The following is a 27,325-nucleotide window of genomic DNA, read 5'->3' as shown; positions in this document are numbered from 1 at the left end:
TAGTGTTTTATATAAAAACTAAATTATTAACGAAGTTTTTAAGTGTAGTATTTGAATTTAAAATTCTATTGAAATGGGTCAAGGGATGTCAAAGTAGCATTTTCTTAAATCCCCCATAAACGACGTCATTATTACAGAAAAGTTCTCAGTTTGAGTGCTCCATAGCTTATAAGGTTCAAATAGGTTCTAACAAATATAGCAAATACAAACAAGTTGGAAAAGAAATTTGTTCTGGGTGGGATTTTATACAATTTAAAAAATCCTAATTTTTGCGAAAATGTGCATTTTTCGGACCCTTCCCGATTTCGTTTTTTCCATTAACGACTCAAAATAGGGGATCAGATCTGGTTCTAGAGACCACTCAGCATAAGTTATGAGCAGTTGGTAGTGAAATGAAAAAGATTAAGTCAATTCAGATGGGTTCTAACGCCTCATAAAATATCGATTTTCGTGAAATACGAGCAATCTTCAGAGGGTTCCCGATTTTTATTTTTCCATTGTCGAATAAAAAAAAAGTATCAGAATATGTTCAGAAGAGCACAAGGCATAAACCATGAGTTGCACGCAGTGCAAACGCTCCACTCTATTGTATGTATATGTATATGAAAAAAAAAAATTAAATTGGACTTATCTTTAAGTTTGAATTCGCAATCATCAAATTATTTACAGTTTACCTACCCGAAAAAATAGTAATTTGTTTAAAAACAATCATCCTAAATCGCATTATTGCATATTTTTTAAGCATATGTTTCTATTACGAACCTACCTGCACAAATTAACTGGGCTATCACATTTGTATTGTTACCTAACGACTAATTACTTTTTTATTTACGCAGTCACTGATAAACCCTTTCTAAAACCACAATTGTAAAATTAAATAACCTGCTTTAACTCCCTCAAAACCTAAATAAAAAAAAATATGCAACAGGTACCCAAATACAGGCGTACAAATTGGAAGTTGTTGTTTTCATTGTTCAAACTGTTCATGATTTTTCGATCACGTTCGATCACTTTCGATCATTTCGAGTAAAGCGTAGTGTTTATGAACAGTCGATCTGTTTACGAGTAATTTTGTCCGTGGGTATTGGGGACCGAGTATACTCATGAGTTCAAACAATTTCTATGGTTTTGTTTGTGAGTATTTTTGTTTATGAGTAAGATGATTTACGAGTATAGAGAGAAAACGATCGAGCACGAACGATCGTTTTAAAAAATTGAAATTGTTCGAGCAGGTTCGTACATACTCATTTGGATACTATTGTGTAGTATCAGTTCTCAAATTATCTGTCACAAATCTAGAAATCGCAGCTTTGTTTATTTATTCTGAGGCGCTTATACTGTCCGAAGACCGCAGTAAACGTTGAACAGATAAACGAAGAAAAGTATTAAACAAAAGAAAATTGAATCACCAACAAAGGTGAATGAAAACACGTTTTGTTATATTTTCAAATATAAATATAAACAATTTATTAATAAAATAACTGAGAAATTCAACCACAAACTGCGTTGAACTATTTTTTGTAAAATATTATGGTTGGCTTATAATTAAAGCCCCTCCCCCTGCTGTGATACTTTTTTGAGAATGTTAGCGCTAGGCAACCTTTGCTCAATGAAATATCAAACAAGAGCGATTTGTTTTGAATCAAGCTCTGCCTTTTATATGATTTTTTAATAATTTTAAATCAATGAAATATATGATTTCAAATATAAAGTATTTTAAAGTGATTAAACATGAAGTATTAATTTTGAGTAAACAATGATTTGAATGATAAATATTTACAATATTGAACATTGAAATGAAAATTATATGAATCAACAGCAAATGGAAGTCTTATACATAGAATTTATAAGCTGACAAAGTTAAAAAATTCCATTTTTTTTCGTCATTTACCCAATTTAAAGTATATGTTTTCATAACAACATGCTGCTTTAAAAATATATTCTAAATTAATATTTATTTCCAAATTAAACGAAGTATTTTTTATAAAAATCAGTTCAAAATTGGCTAAAAAAAAAATTTACGATTCAAACCCAGATACAAAAATTCGAACTTTTAGGCATAGAACAAAAATGTTATTTTGGCACGTTGTAGGATAACTTAGGCCCCAGGATTTGAGAACGGGTTTTTGTGGAGGAGTTCAATCAAAATCATTTTTTTGTTTCTATGGGAGGGGTCTATCTCCCCCGGTTTAGGTGGGAGGGGCAGTTTTCTAAAAAAAATATATTACAATAAAAAAAAATATTAAAAAACAACGGCAACACTTACAGTAAACCATTTCCGAAAGGCAAAATTGTACATTTAATTTTAATTTTTTAATCAACATATTTTAACCAAATGTTTTTGAAATAATCGATTTCAAAGTTAAAAATAGGCGGAAAAAAATGTTTAAAAACTAATTTTATACTATTTTTATCCAGATTGTTGATTTTAATAAAAAAAATTTACCCACACAGAAAACTGCTTTAATTGACTCCTTATCGAACAGTGAAAACTATATGTTTCTATGTCTTCTAGTTTTTAAGAAAATTGAAAAATTGTTTTATCAGATTTATATTTTTCAAAATATTTTTTGTTTTTATTTGCGTTTATTCTTCAATTTTCTCAAAAACTAGAAGACATAGAAACATATAGTTTTGACTGTTCGATAAGGAATCAATTGAGGCAGTTTTGTGTGTCAGTAAATTTTTTATTAAAATCCTTGTCTTCTATTAAGAAATCTAAAATGGGTACAAATTTGACGAAGTAAGATTTTTTTTCAATGAGTGAAGGTCCAAAAAACCGTTTTTCGCTCCTAACTTCAGATTTTGGGTGTGTAATAGAATTTTTAAATAACGTTTCGTAATCAGTGCAACTTGCTCTACAAATCGTGATAGGTCCCCGCCCGCGTATATTTTGAGTGTTGCACAGTTTTATCTGGGCAATTAACTCGTTTAAACCCTATAAATCTGCTGGACCAAATGAGATAATTCCAGCTTTTCTTCAACACGCTTTAAATGTAATAACACCATTACTTAGGCATATCTTCATTAGTTGTATTAAACTTAGATACGTCCCTATGAGTTGGAAAAAGGTTAAAGTGGTCTTTTTTCCAAAAGCCGGAAAGCCGACACACTCAACTATATAAGGGAACTTCTAAATTCTAACAACTTATGCAATTACCAACAAGCTTAAGTCAATGGAAACTGCATTGCACGTGGTAGTTTCGCATATTGAGAAAAAAATCTTGAAAACAAAGAACATACACTAGCAGCATTTTTAGATATCGAAGGAGCGTTTAACAACTTTAACACGGAATCAATTAAATACTGTCTAGTCGATATTGAAGTTGATTCTGTCATAGTAGATTGGATTCATACTATGTTAAATGGCAGAATCATTAACTCACAAATGGGAAATAGTACTGTGGAGAAAACAGTTACAAGGGGTACGCCACAAGGAGGGGTTCTTCCCCTCTGCTTTGGATCCTTGTGGTTAACAAAATTCTCACAAAACTTAAAAATCAAGGCTTACGCAGATGACATAGTAGTTCTGATAACAGGTAAGTTTCTTACCACCGTCGGTCGGAGACATGGAACACGTACTCAAAGAAATATCGTCTTGGGCAGCCCAAAATGGTCTTGGGGTTAACCCCACTAAAACGGAACTAGTTCTGTTCACGAAGAAATGGAAGCTAGGGGATTTAAAACCTCCTAAACTTGATGATATTCCTCTGATACTTTCCAAAGAAGCTAAATATCTTAAAATACTACAGCAAATATTTTGGAGTAATTCTAGATTCCAAGCTAACATGGAAACGTAACACCGAGGAAAGAATGAAAAAAGCACTATGCGCTTTCTACACATGCAAAAAAACCTTTGGTGCACGATGGGGTATGCGACCTCAGGTCATCCAATGGATGACGACAAGATACGACACAGTTCCTGGAATGGAAGCGAGTACAGATTACGTTCCACCCTTAGTAGATTTCAATAAAAATTTATCCATTTTAATACCTGAAAAAAAGGGGTGGGATCTTAATTCGCTTATCAACGAACAAGGAATCCCCTTCCACACTGACGGTTCAAAAATGGAATCAGGAACAGGAGCTGGGGTGTTCTGCAAACCTCTCAATATTAGAGAATCATTTAAACTCCCAGGCTGGAATGTTTGCTATAGAAAAAGCGGCAGAATTGGTACTCAAAGAAAAACCAATCTCCTCTGAGTTTACATTCTTTGTGGACAGCCAGGCTGCTATCAAAGCTTTTATTTTATTTATTTAAGCTTAGTACAAGCTATGACTTAAAACTAATTAAAAACTAACTTAAACTACCTTAGACTAATTTAACATTTTTTTTTTTTTTTTTTTTTTTTTGGTTCTTGTTTTGTGTTGTTTTTATTGTATTAAGACCGGGCCCTAAGGCCCACCTTAATGTTGTTTTATGGGAAACAACAAAAACGAAACAAAAACCAAAGACTTAAACATTAAACACCAGGCTTAAAAAATAAGGGGATTTGGACGGAGGTGTTCATATCGGGGGCATAAGATGGGAATGGTTAGTGCAGCAGGATATTCCGGAAATTTTTTCTAAGTGACGATTTACTTAAATGGAAGTCAAAGGAGGGCATTGCTTCGTTCGAGTGCCTTAACATTCTGGACATAGGTTCAAAGTGGCCATAATTGGTTCGATGACGGGAAAGGTAAAATAAGGGTGGAAAGCGGAGACTTCGGGGATTTGTGTTTAGGTTGATTTCACATAGAAGAGAAGATGAGTCAATGTTTCCTGTAAGCAATTGATGGACAAAGAGTATGTCGGCTATTTGGCGACGCTGGACTAAGGGTTGCAATTCAATTAGATTCAGACGGTCATGGTATGGGGGTAAGTTGAATCTATCTTCCCATGGAAGGGCACGTAAAGCGAAACGAATAAATCTTCTTTGAACGTTTTCAATTCTATTTGAATGATATTCGTAAAAAGGTGACCAAACTTGGGAAGCATATTCAAGAGTGGGTCTTACGAATGTCATGTAAAGGGATTTTGTAACATACGGATTATTGAACTCCTTAGACCAACGTTTAATAAAACCAAGGGACCGGTTGGCTTTGTTAATTATCTGATCAATGTGAGAGTTAAAATTTAACATTCTATCACATAAGACGCCCAGATCACACATGGATTCTGCTATTTGGATGGGTTCATTTAAGAAGTAGTAAATTCTTGAGGAATTTAATGTACGTCTTCGGGAGTATGTAACTTTAAGGCATTTAAAGATGTTCAAATCTAAAAAAATATGTTTGCACCAATTGAAAAAGCGATTAAGGTCGTTTTGGAGAAGATTAGAGTCAGATGGAGTTGAAATTTCCTTGAAAATTTTCATATCATCTGCAAACATTAAAAGGGAAGAGTCTTTTAAGATAGCGGTCACATCATTCACTGTAAGAACAAAAAGAAGAGGTCCAAGGTGACTACCTTGAGGAACTCCAGATGTGGCGAAAATTGGTTTAGATATTGTGCAACGAAACAAAACTCTATATACGCGGTTCTCCAAGTATGAGGTTACCCAAGAAATAAAGTTTGGTGGAAATCCTAATGCTTCAAGTTTAAGACAAATGATTTTATGTGACACTTTATCAAAGGCTTTCGCAAAGTCCGTGTAGACTGTGTCAACTTCGTTTCCATTTTCAAGAACATTTAGTGTTTTGGAGACAAATTCAACGAGGTTTGTTGTTGTTGATCTTCCTTTAAGAAAACCGTGTTGGACGGGTGAGAATACAGACTTACAGTGGAAATAGACTGAGTCATACACTAAGCTTTCAAAGAGCTTGGGAATACACGATAGTTTAGCTATTGGTCTGTAGTTTATGACCGCGTTTTTGGGACCTTTTTTATGAATTGGGAAAATAAAGGAGTCTTTCCAAACATCAGGAAAAACACACTGCGCGAGGGATAAATGGAAAAGGTCTGTAAGTGGTTTTGATATAATACGCACACATTTTTTTAGGAGAATGGAAGGTACGCCATCGGGACCGGGACTATAATTATCAGTTAGCTTATTTATTTTATCAATAACTAAATCTCTAGTTATTTTGACAGATACAAACGATGTTTGCGGACAATCTTTTAAATAGCTAAAATAGGTGTTGTTAGGTTCAGACGGGTTTTTGCTATATGATTGTGAGAAAAATGAAGCTAAATAGTTTGATATTGTTGTGGGGTCGGAAGAAGAGGAATCGCAGAAAACAAAGCTCGAAGGGAGTCCATCAGATTTTCTTTTTGTGTTTATTAAATTAATGAAGAAGCATTTAGGGTCAGACACCAGATTATTTTCTACGTTGATGAGGTAGCGATTATAAAGGAGTTCATTTAACTGCGAGAAACGATCATACGCAACAATGTAATTGGAGTGATTTGTAACTGATTTGTCACTTAAGTAGATTTTCCAAAGTTTATTACGTTTATTACGTATTTGGCACAATTCTTTATTATACCAAGGTGGAGACGAAGTAAAGTTTTTCTTGCGAGACAGGGGAACGGATTCAGCAATACTCCAAGAAACAAGGGAATAAAACATTTTTGTGGCTAAATCGATTTTAAGTCCCATCGAAATGAAATCAAAATCAATTTGGCTTAAAAGATCGTTTAGTTTGACAAAATTTGCTTTACGGAAGTTGTAATAGGACCCTATTGCTTCTTCATAGGTGTTAATATTTTCATAAGAAAAACAAACAGTTATTGGAGGGTGAAAACGATCTAAGGTTGAGAGAAGGTGGGAGCTTTCAGAAACAACACAATTATTGGGATCAGAAGAATAAATAAGATCAAGAAATCTTCCCATGTAATTTGGAACTCCATTTATTTGGAAAAGACCACAATCAAGCATGCAGTCCGATAACAGTTCTTCAATGTCTGAGGATACATTTTGAGGCACGAAGTATAACTCATCTTCCGATGAAGTCCAGGTTAAGTTTGGAAGATTAAAATCACCCAATACTAATATTAAATCATTAGGAAGGGCAGATTCAAAAAGAAAATCAATGGCACTAACTGCAAGTTCGTAGGAGGATATTTTTTGAGCGGGGCGAATATAACAGCAGAGGATGAAAACATTATTCTTGGATAGGTTGATCTTAATTGAGACAAATTCAAAATCAGTTAAATTTGGTATTTCTACGCGAGTAGTTTCAAGGGTATTACGAACAGCAATAAGAACACCACGGCCTGGTGTTCCTGGGTTAACATCTTTTCTAAACACTGTGAACTCAGCTGTAAAGAGTTCAGAGTTGAGAACGTCAGAAGTGAGATTAGTTTCAGTCAGGGCGAAGATATCGTAAGGCAAGTTTTGAGAGTTTTGAAACACGGTTGTGGTTTTGGATCTTAGTCCCCTTACGTTTTGGTAATATAGACTAAGAGAGATAGGCACCGAGTTACACGAAACGGGGTTAGGAACGATAATAGTTCTTAAAATCAGACCGCGATTTTTGTAAGTGAGAAACTCTTTTCGAGGCAATAAATGGCGCAAATGACGATAAATCATTTGCCACTTGAGACGGTGAAATTGAAAGACCTTCGTGGAATTGAACGTAAATGTGCATTAATTCATTTCGTTCTATGGGGAGACCTTCTTGGGAAATCAAGACTTTTAAATTGGTGTTGGTTTTGCCTTCAAAGACAACAGAATCCGGTTTATCATGGAGATAGGCTAGAAAGAGACGCACATTATTATATATCCTTTGATCCTAAGGTTGACAGTTAGACAATACGATCTAAGGCGGTTTTAAACTACAGAAAGAAACTCAATAGTATTTGCTACACTAACCAAAAAAAACTCTGCTGGGTTCCTGGACAAAGCAATATAGAAGGGAAGGAAATAGTAGATGAACTAGCTAAGTTAGGGTCAGCAACAAATGAGGATAGTAGCACCCAATTAGTAAAGGGACCAGATATCCCTATCGGTGTGCTCAAAAGGAAAATAGACCTAATGACTAAAGAACAAATCAATAACACCTGGAAAACTAGTGACGATTGTATTATCTCTAGAAGTGTATGGCCTAAAATCAACGAAAAAGAAACTCGGTATATAATATCCCTGAGCAAAAAGAATATTAGAGTCAAAACTAAATTTATGATACTAAATAATTCATCACCTGAACACCAATTAAACACACAAATCAATAATACTATAATAGAACACATAACCTCAATTAAATATCTTGGCATTGTGTTAGATAACAAATTATCGTTTAATGAGCACATAGACCACATATGTAAAAAAGTGTCAAAAAAAAATTGGGAGTTCTTAGAAGGACGCGTAAAAACATTTCTAAAAATAGTGCAATAAAATTGTTTAATATAACTGTCAAACCCTATTTTGAATATTGTGCAAGTCTTCGCTATTTGTGTAACATAATCCAAAAAGCTAGACTACAAAAATTGCAAAACAAAGTCATGCGAACAATATTAAAGTGTGATCGGTATAGCTCAGTAACTTTAATGCTTGAATCATTAAATTGGTTAAATATCAAGCAAAGACTTTATATTGCCCTGAATACCTACAATCCAGTGTACCTACAATAAGAATAATACCATACAACCAAAGAAATGTAGAAGAGCTCAATATTATCCGGACCAGGACTAGTAGAGCACAAGCCAGCTTACTTTACATGGGATTACAGGCCTTTAACTATCTTCCAATCAACATTAGAAATATCAACAATTTAAATCAATTTAAAAATCAAATATTTATACAGGATGTCCGGTAGAAAATGGATAAGCCTGAAATAGCTGATAGGTGCACATTTGACTGTTCTGAAACCGAATAGAAAAAAATTCTATCGCAAGCAGTTTAGAAAATATTAGCTTTTTTTCGTTCAGTGTACTTTAAATTTCATCATCTTACGTTTTCTTTAACCACAACCACGAATTAATGAATTTTATAAATTTCTTATTTTTATAATTTTCTACAATTTTCTTTAAAAAAAATTGAAATTTGTTTTTCGATGCAAAATGTAAAAAAAGAAAATATTTTATGAAAATTTTCAAACACCTGTTGTATAAAAAAAATTCATAGGAACGTAGGTGGCCAACTTTTTTAAAAATATGCGCGTCCAAAGGGGATTACAGAATGGTAAAAGTTTTTATTTAAATTATTTTAACTGTAAAATCTTAAGTTTTTCACATTGCTGCCACAAATGCATGGATTCCATCAGTTTTTTCAACAGTCATATTTTACAATAATTCTTCTTACACATAACTATTAAAAAAGTGTTATAACCGTTGAACAATGGCTATAAAAAAATTATTTAACTTTTTTTTTTAATGCAAAGTAAAAAAAAATAAAATGCACGACTGGGTCCTACGAACTTGCTCTTGGAGTTAAAGTTGCTTAAATTTTTAAGACTTTTTATATAGAAATTTGGAAAAAAAATTAAATTCGTTTAAAAAAAAAAAAATAAAATAAAATCTGAAATTAAATTGCCCTCCAAAACAAGTATGCAGTTTTGATTGATATATTAACATGCATTTTTAGAAAAAAAAATTTCAAAATCGTTAGAGCCGTTTTAAAAAAAAAAAACTATTTTTTATAAATAATTTTTTGGAAAAAATTTTTAAAATAAAATTGTAATGCCATTTTGTAGAAATCACTAATCAAAATCTAAAAACAAAATTTCAAAAAAATTCAATGACCCGTTTTCGAAATTTTTTTTTAAATCCAAAAATTATTTTTTTTGGAAATTTTATTTTTGGTTTATATTTAAATTATATAAATGCTTCTTCACAAAAAGTTTCGTCGAAATCGAATAAGAAGTTTCGGAGATATTCGAATTTGAAAAAAAAAACGGTTCTATGGCAGGTACCGTTAATAATGATTTTTAAAAATAATTTTTTTCATTGAAATATAGACCTTAGCTTAAAACTAACATTTGAATTTTTTAAACAAAATCGTTAGAGCCGTTTTCGAGATATTTCAATTTTACTAAAATCGGTAGGTATATGACGAGTACCGTTATTTTTAGTCCAAAAAAATTTATTCCAAAAACCCCTCTGGAGAGTCGCCAAATAACGCTACATACCAAGTTTGACATTAATCGGTCAATCCGTTTAGGCTGTAGCTCCTTATACAGACAGACAGACTGACAGACAGACAAACAGACAGACGGACTTCCGGGACCCACTTTTTTGGCATTGTCTAACATCGTAATGTCATGGAAAAATGTTATCTCAATTTTTTTTTTTGTACGAATGCATAACTTGATATATAGTACCTACAGTGCTGTGCAAAACATTTGCAACTGCTTCAACTTACTATTTCGTATTTATTTTTTGCCTGCTTCCGCTCATAAATGAGTTTTGCAATTTATATGGGGGAACGCTCTGGGGGTGTACTTTATATCTCTAAACTTTTTATAAAAAAAAATCATTCTTCAATGGGTTTTAAAAATAAAATAACAAAAAATCGTTGAATTTGTCTGTGCAAAACATATGCAACTTTGTCCTAAATTTTTACATAATATTTGTAAAAGGCAGTTTTACGGGTAGATTTGGAATGAAATTGAATAAACTCATTATAACAAGTGTTGTTCATTAGTTTGGTCCAATTAACACTTGTGGAATGTTTCATTGTAACAATGTTTCGAAAGCAGGTCCCTCAGAACATTCAGCTCAACATATTTAATAAATATAACGGTAACCAGTCTCGAAATTCTATGTACACGGAATGTTATAATAATAAGTCAAATATTTCACGACAATTCACACAATTTCGAACAAGAGGAAGCGATAGAAATCGGTATTTCGTTGGCTAAGAGTGCAAACCTCGTAAGTCCATTTTTGTAAATTATTCAGGAGAGCGATTTCTAATTTTCAATTTTGTACTAGCTCTATACAATTTTCATGTATAATTTTGTCTCTTTTGTTCATTTAAAAAAACAAATATGCATTTTTTCTTTTATGGAATCATAAATTTCGATGCCTACTTTATAAATTTTCAAAAATCTAATTTTTGTCAAAAAGTGGATTTACGAGGTTTGCACCCTTAGCCGACGATTTGTCTGGTTTTTATGTCAAAAACCATGTTTCACCAACGGACAAAGTCCTTACTTTATAGGAAAACAACCGTTATTTTGTTCAAACGAGAGTTTTGAATGATTAAAATTTATTAAGGATACAACCACAATTTAAAGTCATGCATTTCACAATTAACTAAAAAAGTTACAGGCCATACAACACCTCTCTCATTATAAAAAACACACTTGGAAAAAGACTGGTTTTTGAAAAAGTTTGTATTCAAGCTAGAAACTCAATTTAACTTTTTTTTTTTATTTTTCTGCTTTATTCTATTTGATAGCATTCTACTCCCACAAAAAATCATAAAAAAAATAATTAAATAGACTTTCAAGCTTGAACACAAACTTTTTCAAAAACCAGTCTTTTCCCAAGTGTGTTTTTTATAATGAGAGAGGTGTTGTATGGCCTGTAACTTTTTTAATTAATTGTGAAATGCATGACTTTAAATTGTGGTTGTATCCTTAATAAATTTTAATCATTCAAAACTCTCGTTTGAACAAAATAACGGTTGTTTTCCTAAAAAGTAAGGACTTTGTCCGTTGGTGAAACATGGTTTTTGACATAAAAACCAGACAAATACCGATTTCTATCGCTTCCTCTTGTTCGAAATTGTGTGAATTGTCGTGAAATATTTGACTTATTATTATAACATTCCGTGTACATAGAATTTCGAGACTGGTTACCGTTATATTTATTAAATATGTTGAGCTGAATGTTCTGAGGGACCTGCTTTCGAAACATTGCACAAAGGGGTATTTACCAATTTTACGCGGACAAAATTATTTTTCCGGTTTATCTGCATCAACAAGTTAAAAGCTTGTATTTAGTACTGGAATAAAGTGTTTTAAGTGTTGATTTCAATGAAAACATTTTTCTTCCTAAACCACTTTTTGATCAAACAAAAAAGTGTCAAGAATGGATCCAAATGGTTTGTTAGAACTCTTATAAATGGAGTTCTATTAATGGTATCGCCAAGATAAATGTCTTAAAATTTAGGAAAAATCATAAGGATACAGGTTCTGTAATTCAAAAAGTTGAATCTTTAAAAAAAACTTAAAATATGGATGCTGAATACAAGGTAACCATTTTTCAAAACCTAAAACCTTTAAGAAGGGCAAATGTGTCGAAGTTGCACTTAGTTGCACTTATTTTTTACATATTCAATTAGATAAGAGGTTTACCTTTAGAAATCATTAAATTTTATCACACAATAATGTGAAATTGTATAACTTATCTCCTTACCAACACAGAAATTTACTTTTTTTACGATTAATTTATAATAAGATTCAACATATCACTTTTTTATTTATAAAGTAATACAACATTTAGATACAACATCTAGTAGACAGTTTCGTATCTCCTTATCAATATTCTATAAAAACTTTTTTTCTAAATCCACTTAAAAAAAAAGTACTTAAGCACAGTCGCTAAATTACAAAAAAAAATTAATTTTATCTTTGGGCTGGAAACCTTGAACTCTAGACCGCTGCTGTTAGTCACCTGAAGTGATAATCAATTTTAAAACTATAAGAAAATGCTAAGCAAGTTATCTACTTTTAGTAGGATGTTGATTTTTTTACATTTGGATCAGTTTAAAATTTCGTGTTTTGTCCGCCTAAATTGACTAAATAAATACCCCTATGTGCATTGTTACAATGAAACATTCCACAAGTGTTAATTGGACCAAACTAATGAACAACACTTGTTATAATGAATTTATTCAATTTCATTCCAAATCTACCCGTAAAACTGCTTTTTACAAATATTATGTAAAAATTTAGGACAAAGTTGCATATGTTTTGCACAGACAAATTCAACGATTTTTTGTTATTTTATTTTTAAAACCCATTGAAGAATGATTTTTTTTATAAAAAGTTTAGAGATATAAAGTACACCCCCAGAGCGTTCATCCATATAAATTGCAATATTCATTTATGAGCGGAAGCAGGCAAAAAATAAATACGAAATAGTAAGTTGTAGCAGTTGCAAATGTTTTGCACAGCACTGTATATCGCAAGTAAAAATATTTGTTTGCTCAGTTTAAGCATGGGCATACAATTGTGTATCGAGACAGCTTGTTTTGAGTTTTGACTTCTTAATGATCTCGTTAAAAAAAAAAATGAGATTTTCGGTCACGTTGGCCCAATGCAACCTCATAAAAAATGTTGCAATTTGCGTTCAATTCCCAATCTTATTGGGCTACGAAAAACATCCAATATTTGTTAAATGCAATTTAATTTACAGTTACTTCTTATTTTATCTTTTAAACTAGTTATTAGCAAATTAGCAAACAAATATTTTTTTTCTACTTTGCATTAAAAAAAAACTTAAATTACAGTGGCGACAAAATAAATAGCACATGTACCCTAAAATTTCTAAAATGAAAGTTTTTCGCACTTTTTTAACTTAAAAGAGCTGTTTTATTAATGAGGAAGTAAGATTATAGATATATTTGATTTATTAAAAAAGAAATTAAGTACATTGAATTCTTTAACAAAAAATAACAACAAAATCATTAATACAGCTCAAGTTTTTTAGGACAAAATAAATAGCACACTTCCTAAAAACAAAAACAAATTAACAAAAATGTTAACACATTTAAAGGAAATAACTAGTATTTGGTTGGGTAACCCTTATTATTTATCACAGTATAAAAGCAGCGTTTAATAGACGTAATAAGACTCCGAAATCGTTCAAAAGGTACTGAGTACCAAGCTCGTCGAAATTCCTACCAAAGTTTGTCCAAATTTGAGGTATCAGACCTGTTAATCGCTTTTCCCATGTCACTCTACAAGTCCTCAATAGGATTCAGATCTGGGGACTGGCTTGGCAATTCCATAACACCGATTTTTTGGACGGATAGCAATTGTAGGAAATTTAATTCTCTACAAAAAAGGTCTCTTAGTAATTTTCCCTAAATTGAGTTCTGAAGAAGTTATTCACGATTTAAAAATTGATTTTTTAATTTTTTTCTCGATTTAAATCGTGAATAACTTCTTCAGAACTCAATTAAGGGAAAATTACTACAAGACCTTTTTTGTAGAGAATTAAATTTCCTATAAGAATCTGTCGTGGTTTTATTTTTCTATTCACTTATTTGCTCATCACAAAATTCCAAAGTGAAACAGTCAAATTGAAAAAAACACTTCGATTTAAAAAGCTTAATTACTCGAACACGGCTCGTCTGCCGAAAATTTTCAATTAGATCTTTTTTGTAGGAAATTTATATAAGAAAAAATGAACAGAAATTTTTTTTACTTTGATCGTCTAGCAGTTCTGTTGTAAAACATCATATCATGTATAAAAATAAAAAACACCGATGATAGACCTCTTAAAATTTTTTTTAACGGCTCAAATTTTCACCAAATTTTTTTTTCATCATCCTGAACAAGATTTTCGAAGTAACTTTCAAAAAAAAAATATTTTATTTTTTTGGCCCAGTCTAGTATATATAACACTTTTTTAATAGTTATGTGTAAGAAGAATTATTGTAAAATATGACTGTTGAAAAAAACTGATGGAATCCATGGATTTGTGGCAGCAATGTGAACTTAAGATTTTACAGTTAAAATAATTTATTAAATTAATAGGCTTTTTTGCTCGGCAAAAATCCTTGTATCAAACCCTCCTAGTGGGTGCCGGGCGGTAATGATCACCACAGTTTTTATCTTGTGCGTTTTTGGCAAGATGGGGATCAGCTAAGGTCAGGTTGCATAGCTGTGTTGTTCCTTAACTCCTCAATAGTTAAACAACCAGAAATGCAATTTTACCATCGATACAAGGTTCCCAATTTTCAGTGGTGGGGTGAGCGCTGTCATAATCCGTGTCGAAGAAATGGAAGGCTGGGGGATAAGCCAGTCGAGAACGAGCTCTTTCGGATGCATTGGCAGGATCCGTCATAATTTTTGCCTTACCCCGGTAATCGGCTCTGCCGGGGTTGACCTTTCCTTTCCGACCTACTCGTGGGACTTCAATTTATAACTCAAATTTAAAAATGGACAAAAATGACAAAACAGACTGTACGACTTCCGAGATGTAAGATGAACTTCTGGCCTCGAGCCAGGAGACAATCGGAGGTTGTTCAGATAATGCTGGAGGCACTAGCATTTCTGAGCAACCTTCAAAAACTGGAAGTGCAGGCGGTACCAGCGGTACCCCTGTACTTTGACCCGCAATAAACTAAATAAAGCCTTCGGGTAGCAGAGCCAGCCAAAGCCATGCTACCCGGCGTAAGAGAAGATCAGCAAGTTGGTATCGGATAGCGGATTTCAATAGGGCATCCTTCATTCTAAGCAAGATTGCTTTAAATGAGGAAGCTGGAACTCCGCACGAAAACGATGCTGCTGATAAGATCAAATATGGGAAGATTGTTGAGTACAACAATCTCCTCATTGAGCCAAAAAAGTCCGTTAAAAGAATGAGATCACCTGAGGAAGCTAATCCTCCTCAGAAAAAGTCTAAAGCAAACGGCACCAACAATAAAGCACCATCTCAGGGAGCGGCGCAATCGCGCACTTTAAGTGAGATTGTCAGAGACGATCTTCAAGTGGCGGTTGTAGTTGAGCTCTCCACTGACAACAGAGCTCTGATGTCAGTGTGGAACTCCATCGAGGCTAAGCTTTCTGAGATGGTCTTTCTATATACCTTATCTGCAACTGAGGGACCCTACCCAAGTTTCGACTCTGGTGAGATGCTTAGGGTATACAGGGTAATCAAGTGCGAGGATGTGTTCTCTAGGGTTTTCCTTAGTAAAAGTGTAGCTGAGGTCAGCAATAAATGGGATGGCTTGAAGCTCAAGCTTATCCCAGCTAAGGAAATTCCAAGACAACCACTAGCTCGCACCCTAACCTAGTTGAGGATACTGTCGAGGATGACGATGTCCCCAAAGAGGGAGGGTTCTCCGGCAAGGAGCTGGTAACTGACAGTGTAGAATCTATTCCAAATTAAAAACATGCTGCGCGTCATTCAGGTTAATCTGAAGCACTCTAAATGTGCTTCAGATAACCTGAGAGTTTTCCTGAGGGAGGAAAACTTTGATGTGGGCATTTTTCAAGAGCCCTGGGTTAATGGCCTCCGAGTGAGGGGCCTCCAAGACAGCCAATACGACCTTTTTTACAAGCCCGTCAGTTCGAACCAAGGTAAGCCCAGAACTTGTATTTTAGCTAAAAAACACTTAAAAGCTTTTTTGTGTCCTAATCTTAGCACCTCTGATTTGACCGTTGTCGAATTGGAGGGTTCAAATACTGAGGGTTTACTCTTGGCCTCTGCGTACATGGCACACGACCAGCAGTCACCGCCGGAGCAAGTACGCAGGCTGACAACTCAAGCCAGTACCATGAAGACAAGCCTACTCATCGGGTGTGACGCAAACGCACGTCATACTCTGGGGGGAAGTTCTGAGATCAATGAACGAGGTGAGTCTTTATTTTATTATATTATTGAAAATAACCTTTCTCTCTGCAATAGAGGTACTACTCCAACCTTCACTTTCCCGAGTTCGGAAAATTATGAAGGATGGGAAGATGTACTAGACATTACCATTATAAACAACTACTCCAATCTACAGGTAGAAAACTGGAGAGTAACCCTTTTGAAATCCTTTTCAGATCATAGTTGGATTCTCTTCCAACTCAAATTTGAAACTAAAACCCCACCCCCTTATAGAAATCCCAAAAGAATTGACTGGAAGAATTTTGGTCAAGTTTTTAGTGCAAAACTACGCAGTATACCCAATCTGAGTACAGGTACGGTTGAAGATCTTGAATCAAAGGTTATAACCTTTGAAAGATCGATAATCACTACATTTAAAATCTCGTGTCCGGTGAGACATAGCAGCAAAACATTTCCTCCTTGGTGGAATGAAGACTTATCTAATCTGAGGAAGATGACTAGAACAATCTTCAACATCTGCCACAAATACAAATTTTATCAACCCTATAAAGAATGCTTAAAAGTCTATAAGCGTACTATAGCTTTAGCCAAAAAAGAAAGCTGCGAGGAATACTGTCATTTCATAGAAGATATTAAGGATTCCGCCAGGTTAAGCAAGGTTTTATCAAAAGAACACTCTAATCCCTCGTTTCTTAAAAAGCCTGACGGATCCTGGACAATATCTCCAGCTAAATCCTTGGATCTACTAATTAATACTCACTTTCCGGGGTGTGTGGATAGCACCTCTGAAGTGAACATAAATCCCACCTTGCTATCAGTTACGACAGAGCGAGTAAACTCCTTGATAACAAGAGAAAATATAGCTTGGACTATTAACACTTTCTCTCCGTATAAATCCCCAGGCCCTGATGGTATTCTGCCTATTATGCTGCAAAATCAGCAAGAGATAGCAGTTCCATGGCTTGAAAAAATCTTTAAAGGCTGCCTTCTCCTTAATCATGTGCCCAAGTCTTGGAGACAAGTTAGCGTGGTTTTCATACCCAAAGTGGGCAAAAGAGGACATGAATCCGCGAAGGATTTCCGGCCAATAAGTTTAACATCTTTCTTACTTAAAACCTTAGAAAGAATCTTGGAAACTCATATTAGAGACATTTTCAAAAGATGTCCCTTAGCTAGTTCGCAGCACACTTATATGAGGGGCAAATCTACGGAAACAGCCCTCCATGAAGTCGTTAAAACAATTGAGAACTCGATCCACTTTAAAGAATATACTCAGCTACCTTCTTAGATGTAGAGGGAGCTTTTAACAATGTCCTAACCGAATCTATTCTCGAGGCCCTAGTGACTTTTGAAGTAGAAGACTACATCAGAAGTTGGATTATTTCAAAGCTTAAAGAGAGAAGAATTCAAGCAAGTTTAGGAAATTCAAACTGTTTTAAGTGCGTCAACAGGGGTACGCCTCAGAGTGGCGTTCTTTCCCTTCTTTTATGGCTTCTTATTATGAACAATATCCTCGTGAAGCTTGAGAGAAGTGGAGTGAAGGCAGTGGCATATGCGGATGATCTGGTTGTACTTGTATCAGGAAAATTTTTACCCGTGATCAACGAGATCACTGACACGGCTTTGAGAAAAGTTAGCAACTGGGCTACAAGCTGTGGCCTAGGAGTTAATCAAAGTAAAACGGAACTGAAGCTTTTTACAACTAAAACCAAAATCCCTGCCTTCCCTCTACCTCCGCTTAACGGCCAAATCTTATCACTTTCTTCTAGCGCAAAATATTTAGGTGTAATTTTGGACACTAAACTGAGCTGGAAGCTAAATATAGAAGAGCGGGTTAAGAAGGCGAGCATTGCTTTCTATGCCTGCAGTAAAACCTTTGGGAAAAAATGGGGTCTTAAATCAAAAATGATTCTATGGACTTACACAGCGGTGGTACGACCCATTCTTACTTACGGCGCCATTGTTTGGTGGCCTGCACTAAATAAAGCATATAACATCAACAAACTTAAGAAAATCCAAAGAACAGCTAGCGTAGGAACGACTGAAGCCCTCCGGTCGTGCCCTACCGAGGCTCTAAACGGTCTCTTGCACCTTTTACCCATATACCTTCATATAAAATACCAGGTCTCTTGTAGCGTTGTAAGGCTAAAAGAAACGGGCTGTTGGAAGGCAAAACCTTTTTGGACACAGTGACACAGCAAATTTAATACCATCGGATATGCTTCTGACACCCACGGACTACTGCACCCCTATTTTGAATACTGTAATGAATTGCAAGGTCAGCTTCCCGTCTAGATCAGACTGGGGAGAGGGCATTGTGACGAGAGACTTCGACACCTGCATTTTCACTGATGGCTCAAAAATGGATTGTGGGGTCGGTGCGGGTGTCTACTATGAATCCCTCAATATCTCAAAATCCTTTCGACTACCAAACTTTGCCAGTGTATTCCAAGCGGAATTGCTCGAAATTAAAGAAGCTTGCAAATTACTTATCCTATATCCAAATCAAAACCAAAGCATAGCTATACTAACAGATAGTCAGGCAGCTATAAAAGCAATTGCTTGCAGTGAATTTTTCAACGATATAAATAACATCTCAGAATTAAAGATCAAAAACTTGATCTCATTCCTCAATGCAACGAAGTAGTTTTAGGCTAGCCTAAATAATCGTATGTATTGAAATTACATTATTCCAATTAATCCATTTATAACTCATAGGTTTCACAAGTTTTGGTATCAAAACGGTATCAAAAAGTCTTGATAGTTGTACTAAGGGGTCATTGTGCCATTGGTACAACGGCTATTAGAATGGGTGTATTTTCACCTGATTTCTGCTGGAGCTGGCAAGATGTAGAGGAAATAGAGTCCATTAAACAACTGCTCTGCAAATGTCCAAAACCCCAAACAAACCGACTCCGTTACTTCGGAAATACATAGGTTCGTGGGAGAACTAGACGATCTAGCACAGGTGCCAATGGCTAACATGAGAAAATTCATTGAAAGTACAGCATGGTTCGTAAATGAGCCAGTCTTTTTAAACCGATAAAATAGTTTATGAACATCAATGCGATTTTTTAAATAAAAGGGAATCACAATGGACCAATAAGCCCCCTTGTATACAGTAGCTTAGCTGTGCACTACCCTATTTACCTAACCTAACCTTACCTAGGCGACAAGAATTGATAACGTTATTTTGTAGAGGAGTTCAATACAATAATTTTTTACTATGGGAGGGGGGTCTATCTCCCCCCGTTTAAGAAGGAGGGGCAATATATCACGTAAAATACAAAAAAAAAATAATTAAAAAACAACGGCAACACTAACATTTATGAACGATACCTTTTTTTTAAATCAAATTATTTTAATTAATTGTTCTCGAAATAATTAATTTCAAAGTCAAAATTTGGAAAAAAAAAGTTTAAAAAAAAAACATATTAAATACTATTTTTACAAAGACTGTAAATTTAAATATGAAATTAATCGATGAAATAAACTGCCTCAATTAATTTCTTATCAAATTCTGAAAACCATATGCTTCTATGCCGTCTATTTTTTTAATTGAAAATCAAAAAAACTACGTTTTTATCAGATTTGTATTTTTTAAGCTGTTTTCGTGTTTACATAAACATAATGCTTGCAGCAAGTATGCCCCTTGCAATCCTCTGCTTGGGCTAACTATTATAGGATTTGGGGTGGGTGCGAGTTTGGGTGTAGGCAAATTTTCTTCAGAATTTAAAAGTTTTTTGGAAAAAAGAAACTTTGTACATACCCAACCTTGACCCAACCCTATATTGTGCCCAAGCAGGGGGGTTCCAGGGAGCATCATGCCCCCCTTACCCATCTCACTTTGATACGCCTTGAACTTCATACCCTTACTATTTTTACTTACCATTTTTATAAAAAAATCGCGAGAATCTTAGGACCAATTTCAAATGGCCTTAGAGAAGCAACGAAGTTGTGTGAACGGGACAGAGGAACCAAAAAGGAAGTTAAAATCCTGACAATTTGCGAAGCGGGCCAGACATGATACTTTTAAGTTAAAAAGCTGTTTATATTGGCGAAAATAGTCAAGAAAATGAAAATCTGATAAAAAGGTAATTTTCTTACTTACAATTTTCTCGGAAACTTTAATATAGAAGCATTTATGGTTTTCAGTATTTGATAAGAAATTGATTAAGGCAGTTTATTTCATTGATTAATTTCATATTTAAATTCACAGTCTAGGTAAAAATAGTATTTAATGTGTTTTTTAAACTTTTTTTCAGAATTTTGACTTTGAAGTTGATTATTTCGAGAAAAAATAATTGAAATGATTTGATTTAAAAATTAGAATCAAGTGTACAATTCTGGCTTTTGAAAAAGGTAGGTATCATTTTACAGTTATGTTGCCATTTTTTTAAATAACACGGTGTAACACTCAGAATATAAGCGGGCGGAGACCTATCAGGTTTTGTAGAGCTAGTCGCACTGAATACGAAACGGTATAACACCCCCAAAATCTGAAGTTACGGGCAAAAAACGGTTTTTTGGACCTTGACCCATTGAAAAAATTCTAGCTTCGACAATTTTTTACCCATTTTCGATTTTTTTACAGTTTCCGATAGAAGATAAATATACCTTTTCAACAATGTATAAAACATGTAACTCGGTTAAACCACTTAGAACTTATAAGCTGTCAAAGTTCAAAAATTCCATTTATTTCGTCATTTGCCCAACTTCGGCATCAGTTTAAAGTATATGTTTTCAAAACAACATGCTATTTAAAAAATATATTCATAAACTATATCTATTTTCCAATCAATCGAGGTATTTTTTATGATAATCACTCCAAAATTGGCTTAGAAAAAAAAATTTTTCCCAGATACAGAAATTCGAACTTTTAGGTATAGAAGAAAAATGTTGTTTCGGCACGTAGTAGGATAACCTTGGCGCCAGGATTTGATATTGGGTTTTTGTAGAGGAGCTCAATACAAACATTTTTTTCTTTGGAAGGGGGATCTACCTCCCCCCCCTTTAGGTGGGAGGGGCAGTTTACTAAAAAAAAATTATCAAAATAAAAAAAATTATTAAAAAACAACGGCAACACTTACAGTAAAAAATGATACTATTTCCGAATGGAAAAATTGTACATTTGATTCTAATTTTTAAATCAATATAACATAACCAATAGTTTTTGAAATAATATAAATAGTACCTGGGTGACCGAGCTTTGCTCGGTATCCTTAAATGTTATAACTTTGAGTGAAAAAAAAATCAAATGTAAACAGCAATTTTTTGGAGTGGGTTTGAGTTTGCAATGACCAGTTTTTTCGCGGGTTACAAAACACCACATTCCCACTTTATAATCCAGTTTATGTAAGTTTGAATATACGATCAGCAATGAATAGAAGGGTTACAGGAATCTGTATTATCGAAAATGCTTACAGCAATGAGATCCCTTTTTGTTCAAATTTTAATTTACGGGTCAGAAAGTTTTGGATGGTGAATATAAAGTTAATTTTTTTTTTTTTGTATAGCCTTGTCGGCAAAGCTTAGTATCAAGAAATACTATTTTTATCCCTGTCTCTGTTCTATTCTGTATCAGTGGATTAAGATTAAGATTAAGATTAAGATTAAGATTAGGGTGAGAGGTGGGAATAATTCGCCTTATCACTGCGGCCTCTGATGGGCCTATTGTGATGTCCTCTTTTTAGAGTTCACGTAGAAATCCTGAGTTTAGAAAACTTAGTATGTTTTTGGGTGAACTAGCTAGTATGAACTAGTATCAGTGGATGCTTTACTCCTTTCTTTTTTTACTTATATAGGGTGTCCCAAAAGTAATGGATCAAACGAAATATGCTGATTGGGGAACTAAAGGCCTCTCAGAATTTGGAACCTTGTTCCTCCCAAATCCTTACGGGTTTCAATTTAATGCAATTCTTGTGAAATTTCGAAAAATCCCTACTTGACAACAGTATTTTGCTTCCTGCGCCCATTATTGATATTTGTTTTTTTTTTTAATTCTTTTACGAAAACATTGCCAATAATTAGGAACAATTAATTAATCAAAATATTTTTAATTCCATACGCCATATTTCGCTGCTAAAAAGTTGCCCTGTTATTGTAGTTTTCAAAAAAGTATAAAAGTTTCCTAAGTTGCAGTTAGATCACAAAATATTACAATTTGAATTCAACAAAACAGGGTTTTTCAGAACAAAAAACAACCAACTGAATAAATGATCAATACATGATCAAAAAAGTCATGATCTAAAAAATTTTGTTTAGTTATTGTAACAAAAAGAAAAAGAACAATGCGTAAAACATGGAACCATCCCTCAAAATTTTATTGAAGTCGTTGAATCTCTCTCTGCGAAAACAAAACTAATATAAGAGAAAATACTTCCAACATGTCTAGAGGACCTCAAAATTTCATCGAAATCTTTAAAGTTTAAAAAAAAATTCTATGGTAAAAAAGTGGGCGGATTTTTCCAAAAATACTTACAAAACTTTTAACTCCCTTAGATAAACAAGCCCTTAAAATGTCATAAAAATCGTTAGAGACTTTTCCGAAAAAAAACTTAAATGTTAAAAAAGTGGGCTTGGCAGTGGGCAGATTTTTCCAAAAAAAAAACTTCCAAAACTTTTTACTTTCTTGGATGATCAAACCCTGAAAATTTCATCGAAATCATTAGAGCCGTTTCCGAAAAAACTTATATAATAAAAAAAAAAAACTTATATATAGATGAACAAACCCTGAAAATTTCATCGAAATCGTTAGAGCCGTTTCCGAGATCCCAATTTTATATATATTTATATATATGTATATATAAACAATTTTAGCTCGTTTAAAGTTATAAGATATATAAAATTGGGATCTCGGAAACGGCTCTAACGATTTCGATGAAATTTTCAGGGTTTGTTCATCTAAGCGAGTAAAAAGTTTTGGAAGTATTTTTGGAAAAATCCGCCCACTGCCACGCCCACTTTTTTAACATATAAGTTTTTTCGGGAACGGCTCTAACGATTTCGATGAAATTTTCAGGGTTTGTTTATATAAGCGAGTAAAAAGTTTTGGAAGTTTTTTTTTGAAAAATCCGCCCACTGCCACGCCCACTTTTTTAACATATAAGTTTTTTCGGAAACGGCTCTAATGATTTCGACGAAATTTTCAGGGTTTGTTCATCCAAGAAAGTAAAAAGTTTTGGAAGTTTTTTTTTTGGAAAAATCTGCCCACTGCCAAGCGCACTTTTTTAACATTTAAATTTTTTTTTCGGAAACGTCTCTAACGATTTCGATGACATTTTAAGGGTTTGTTTATCTTAGGGAGTTAAAAGTTTTGTAAGTATTTTTGGAAAAATCCACCCACTGCCATGCCCACTTTTTTACCATAGAATTTTTTTTAAACTTTAAAGATTTCGATGAAATTTTGAGGTCCCCTAGACATTTTGGAAGTATTTTCTCTTATATTAGTTTTGTTTTCGCAGAGAGAGATTCAACGACTTCAATAAAATTTTGAGGGATGGTTCCATGTTTTACGCATTTTTCTTTTTCTTTTTGTTACAATAACTAAACAAAATTTTTTAGATCATGACTTTTTTGATCATGTATTGATCATTTATTCAGTTGGGTGTTTTATGTTCTGAAAAACCCTGTTTTGTTGAATTCAAATTGTAATATTTTGTGATCTAACTGCAACTTAGGAAACTTTTATACTTTTTTGAAAACTACAATAACAGGGCTAATTATTGGCAATGTTTTCGTAAAAGAATTAAAAAAAAAAAAAAACAAATATCAATAATGGGCGCAGGAAGCAAAATACTGTTGTCAAGTAAGGATTTTTCGAAATTTCACAAGAATTGCATTAAATTGAAACCCGTAAGGATTTGGGAGGAACAAGGTTCCAAATTCTGAGAGCCCTTAAGTTCCCCAATCAGCATATTTCGTTTGATCCATTACTTTTGGGACACCCTATATAAGTAAAAAAAAGAAAGGAGTAAAGCATCCACTGATACTAGTTCATACTAGCTAGTTCACCCAAAAACATACTAAGTTTTCTAAACTCAGGATTTCTACGTGAACTCTAAAAAGAGGACATCACAATAGGCCCATCAGAGGCCGCAGTGATAAGGCGAATTATTCCCACCTCTCACCCTAATCTTAATCTTAATCTTAATCTTAATCCACTGATACAGAATAGAACAGAGACAGGGATAAAAAAAGTATTTCTTCATACTAAGCTTTGCCGACAAGGCTATACAAAAAAAAAAGATTAACTTTATATTCACCATCCAAAACTTTCTGACCCGTAAATTAAAATTTGAACAAAAAGGGATCTCATTGCTGTAAGCATTTTCGATAATGCAGATTCCTGTAACCCTTCTATTCATTGCTGATCGTATATTCAAACTTACATAAACTGGATTATAAAGTGGGAATGTGGTGTTTTGTAACCCGCGAAAAAACTGGTCATTGCAAACTCAAACCCACTCCAAAAAATTGCTGTTTACATTTGATTTTTTTTTCACTCAAAGTTATAACATTTAAGGATACCGAGCAAAGCTCGGTCTCCCAGGTACTAAAGAGCTTATATTTGGTGTGTATATTCTAGAGGTGTCTAGCAATCGATTATTCGGAGTACAAAATCCAAAAAAAGAATTTCGATTTTTTTGACCCACAGTGCATTAGAATAAAAAAAATGGTAATCGACCAACCGCTGACTTTTAATTGAATTTTTATAAGAAAAGTTTAAATGATGGTTCTTTGGTAAAAAGATTATTAATAATAACCCCGTGTAATCAGACTAACTGCAAACAAATTAGATAACAACCGCGACCTTCAATTTATAAGGCATCCAGCAATGGATATATGTATCTTTACCTACACATGTGTAATAATTGAATAATTTACTATTTTTTAAAGCAAACTGTATGAACTAACATCATTGTCCTGAAAATCAGTAGCTGATTTCCATTGAAAAATGTCAAATATTTTTCATGGTCCAAGACTAACCAGTTTAAATGTTAAGTCATTTATGTAATTAATGAAGATTGCACTGTAATAGACGCTTGGATTATTATGATAAGATAACGAATATGCATCACTAAAAAGATTTCTTTCCGCAAATATAAAAACGTACCTTTCCTGAAAAAACCCGTTCGAACAACATATTTAATATTTTCAAACTGGATGTTTAGACGTTTTAGTTTGTTTTTGTTTTCATAGCCAGAATCCGTGGTGATAGTTGCTTTATCCATGCTATTTTGCTTCTGGAAGCTACTTTGATCTGAAGAAACTAGAAAATGATTTATTTTGATTTCAATTACTACAGCGTAAAAAATGAATTTACCAATTGACTGCACTTCAAGATTGCTTATAACAGATCTTGTAATCAGTTCCATTTTAATTGATAATCAAGTCGAGTGGTAATCACTTATTTTTATTTGAACCAAGATTAATTAAAATCAAGACAGTTTTTATAATTGACAAAGAAATTTCTATGTCAAATTCCTTTCAATTTCTAGAATCGCCTCAAAAAAATCGAATTTTTGGTGTTAAAAAAGAGACATGAAAACAGACCGAATTCTATTTGCGATTGTGTGTGTCATTTGACAACAATTTTTACACGAACGTCAAGCTGAAATCAAAACAATGGGCGCATTCACAAACCTAGGTGCTACGTAGTCGAGTTTCAACTAGCTTTTGGAATGCGAATTTGCACTACAAAGCTAGGTGACAGATGCAATAAAAAAAAATGTGTTTTGAGTGGTTTAAATGGCTTTTTTTCTTTGAAATTCCTCAATTTCTTGATTTATATTCACATACTACACAATTAATTTTATTTTATATGCTTTTTTCATCAATTCCACCAAATTTAAAATTCAAATAGAATTTGTTTCCATCAAACAGCTGACTGAGAAATGTCAGCTAGCTTTGAAGCTGAAAATTTTTCACCTACGTCGGAGGGGAAATTTCAACTAATTTCTTAGCTATTTTCAGCCAATCAGAACGAGTCGCTACGTAGCACCTAGGTTTGTGAATGCGCCCAATTTCTGTAAAATAAAACCCGCGGGAGCCTATTTCGTAGATTATGGGCACGTTCACACCTATCGGATAGGCTATGTGGGATACCCGTATCTGGAATATCTTTTTGAACAAAGAATACCAAGACTGGAAACTCGGCGGTCAACTGACGTTTGCCAACAAGCTGCGAGGTGTGGTGAATGTCGTGAACTTATCGTTGTGTTCGTGTTGGATGTGTGGTGAATGTCGTGAATGTGTGAATGTGTGCGTGTTAACGTCATTTACCAACGTGGTGGCTTTCACATATATTCACTGACAACACTGTACACAAAAGGGTTTTGGGGGGAAAGACGTACGAAAGTTTCCAGTCTTGGTATTTTTTGTTTATGTTCTGGGATACCTTCAAAGCTGAAACACAAAACGCTTTAGGGCGTCGCTTCGTTGCGTTACGTTGAGAAATCCTCAAAGCGCGCATCTGTCACTTTGACTTTGAACAGCTGATTGCAACATAAAATCTGCTGTCAAATAAAAAAAAACACAGTCACTCACAAAATTATTGGGCCAAGTCTTTATCTTGATTTAATTGTGGAAAAATGAAAAAGGATATTAATGTGTTTAAAAAATGCATAGAAATTTGTATATTCTTTAATCCTATAGTTATAAAAACAAAACCAATCAAAATATATTGTTTTTAACAATAAAACTCAGTCTAAAACATCATTAATTTTTTTTTGTTTTTAATACGTAAATTGTGTTGATTTAAAATATCTCGATGTCGTTTTTTTGTGCAAAATCTATATAGAGAAATTAAAAAACACATAGTTTTGCAATAATTTATTTTTTTTATTCACATTTGGCGCAATAATGTGGGTGACTGTAACTATGTCTGTT

At 33.7% G+C, this 27,325-nt stretch overlaps 1 protein-coding gene across 9 annotated transcripts in view; it reads right to left on the bottom strand.

Moving 5' to 3' along the window:
* The window catches only part of LOC129907618 (ATP-binding cassette subfamily G member 4), a 217,799-nt gene extending 191,611 nt beyond the window's left edge, over positions 1-26,188 (bottom strand). Inside the window, exons 1-2 of one of the 9 annotated variants that reach the window (XR_008771092.1) lie at positions 25,761-26,062; positions 25,551-25,706 (exon numbers count right to left, since the gene is read on the bottom strand). Coding sequence is in view for 8 of the 9 variants with exons in the window: in XM_055983911.1 (XP_055839886.1) it covers positions 25,551-25,706; positions 25,761-25,812 (208 nt within the window). In the remaining variant the exon portion in view is untranslated. Of the gene's footprint in view, positions 1-25,550; positions 25,707-25,760 lie in introns of all 9 variants that reach the window. The other 8 variants (XM_055983912.1, XM_055983911.1, XM_055983916.1 and 5 more) reach the window with 8 other exon arrangements.
* Between the last annotated feature and the right edge of the window lie 1,137 nt (positions 26,189-27,325).

Source organism: Episyrphus balteatus, chromosome 1, assembly GCF_945859705.1.
Source record: "Episyrphus balteatus chromosome 1, idEpiBalt1.1, whole genome shotgun sequence".
Classification (NCBI taxonomy): Eukaryota; Metazoa; Arthropoda; class Insecta; order Diptera; family Syrphidae; genus Episyrphus; species Episyrphus balteatus.
The sequence above is the reverse complement of the archived record's forward strand: the minus strand, read 5'-3'. Positions and strand labels throughout refer to the sequence as shown.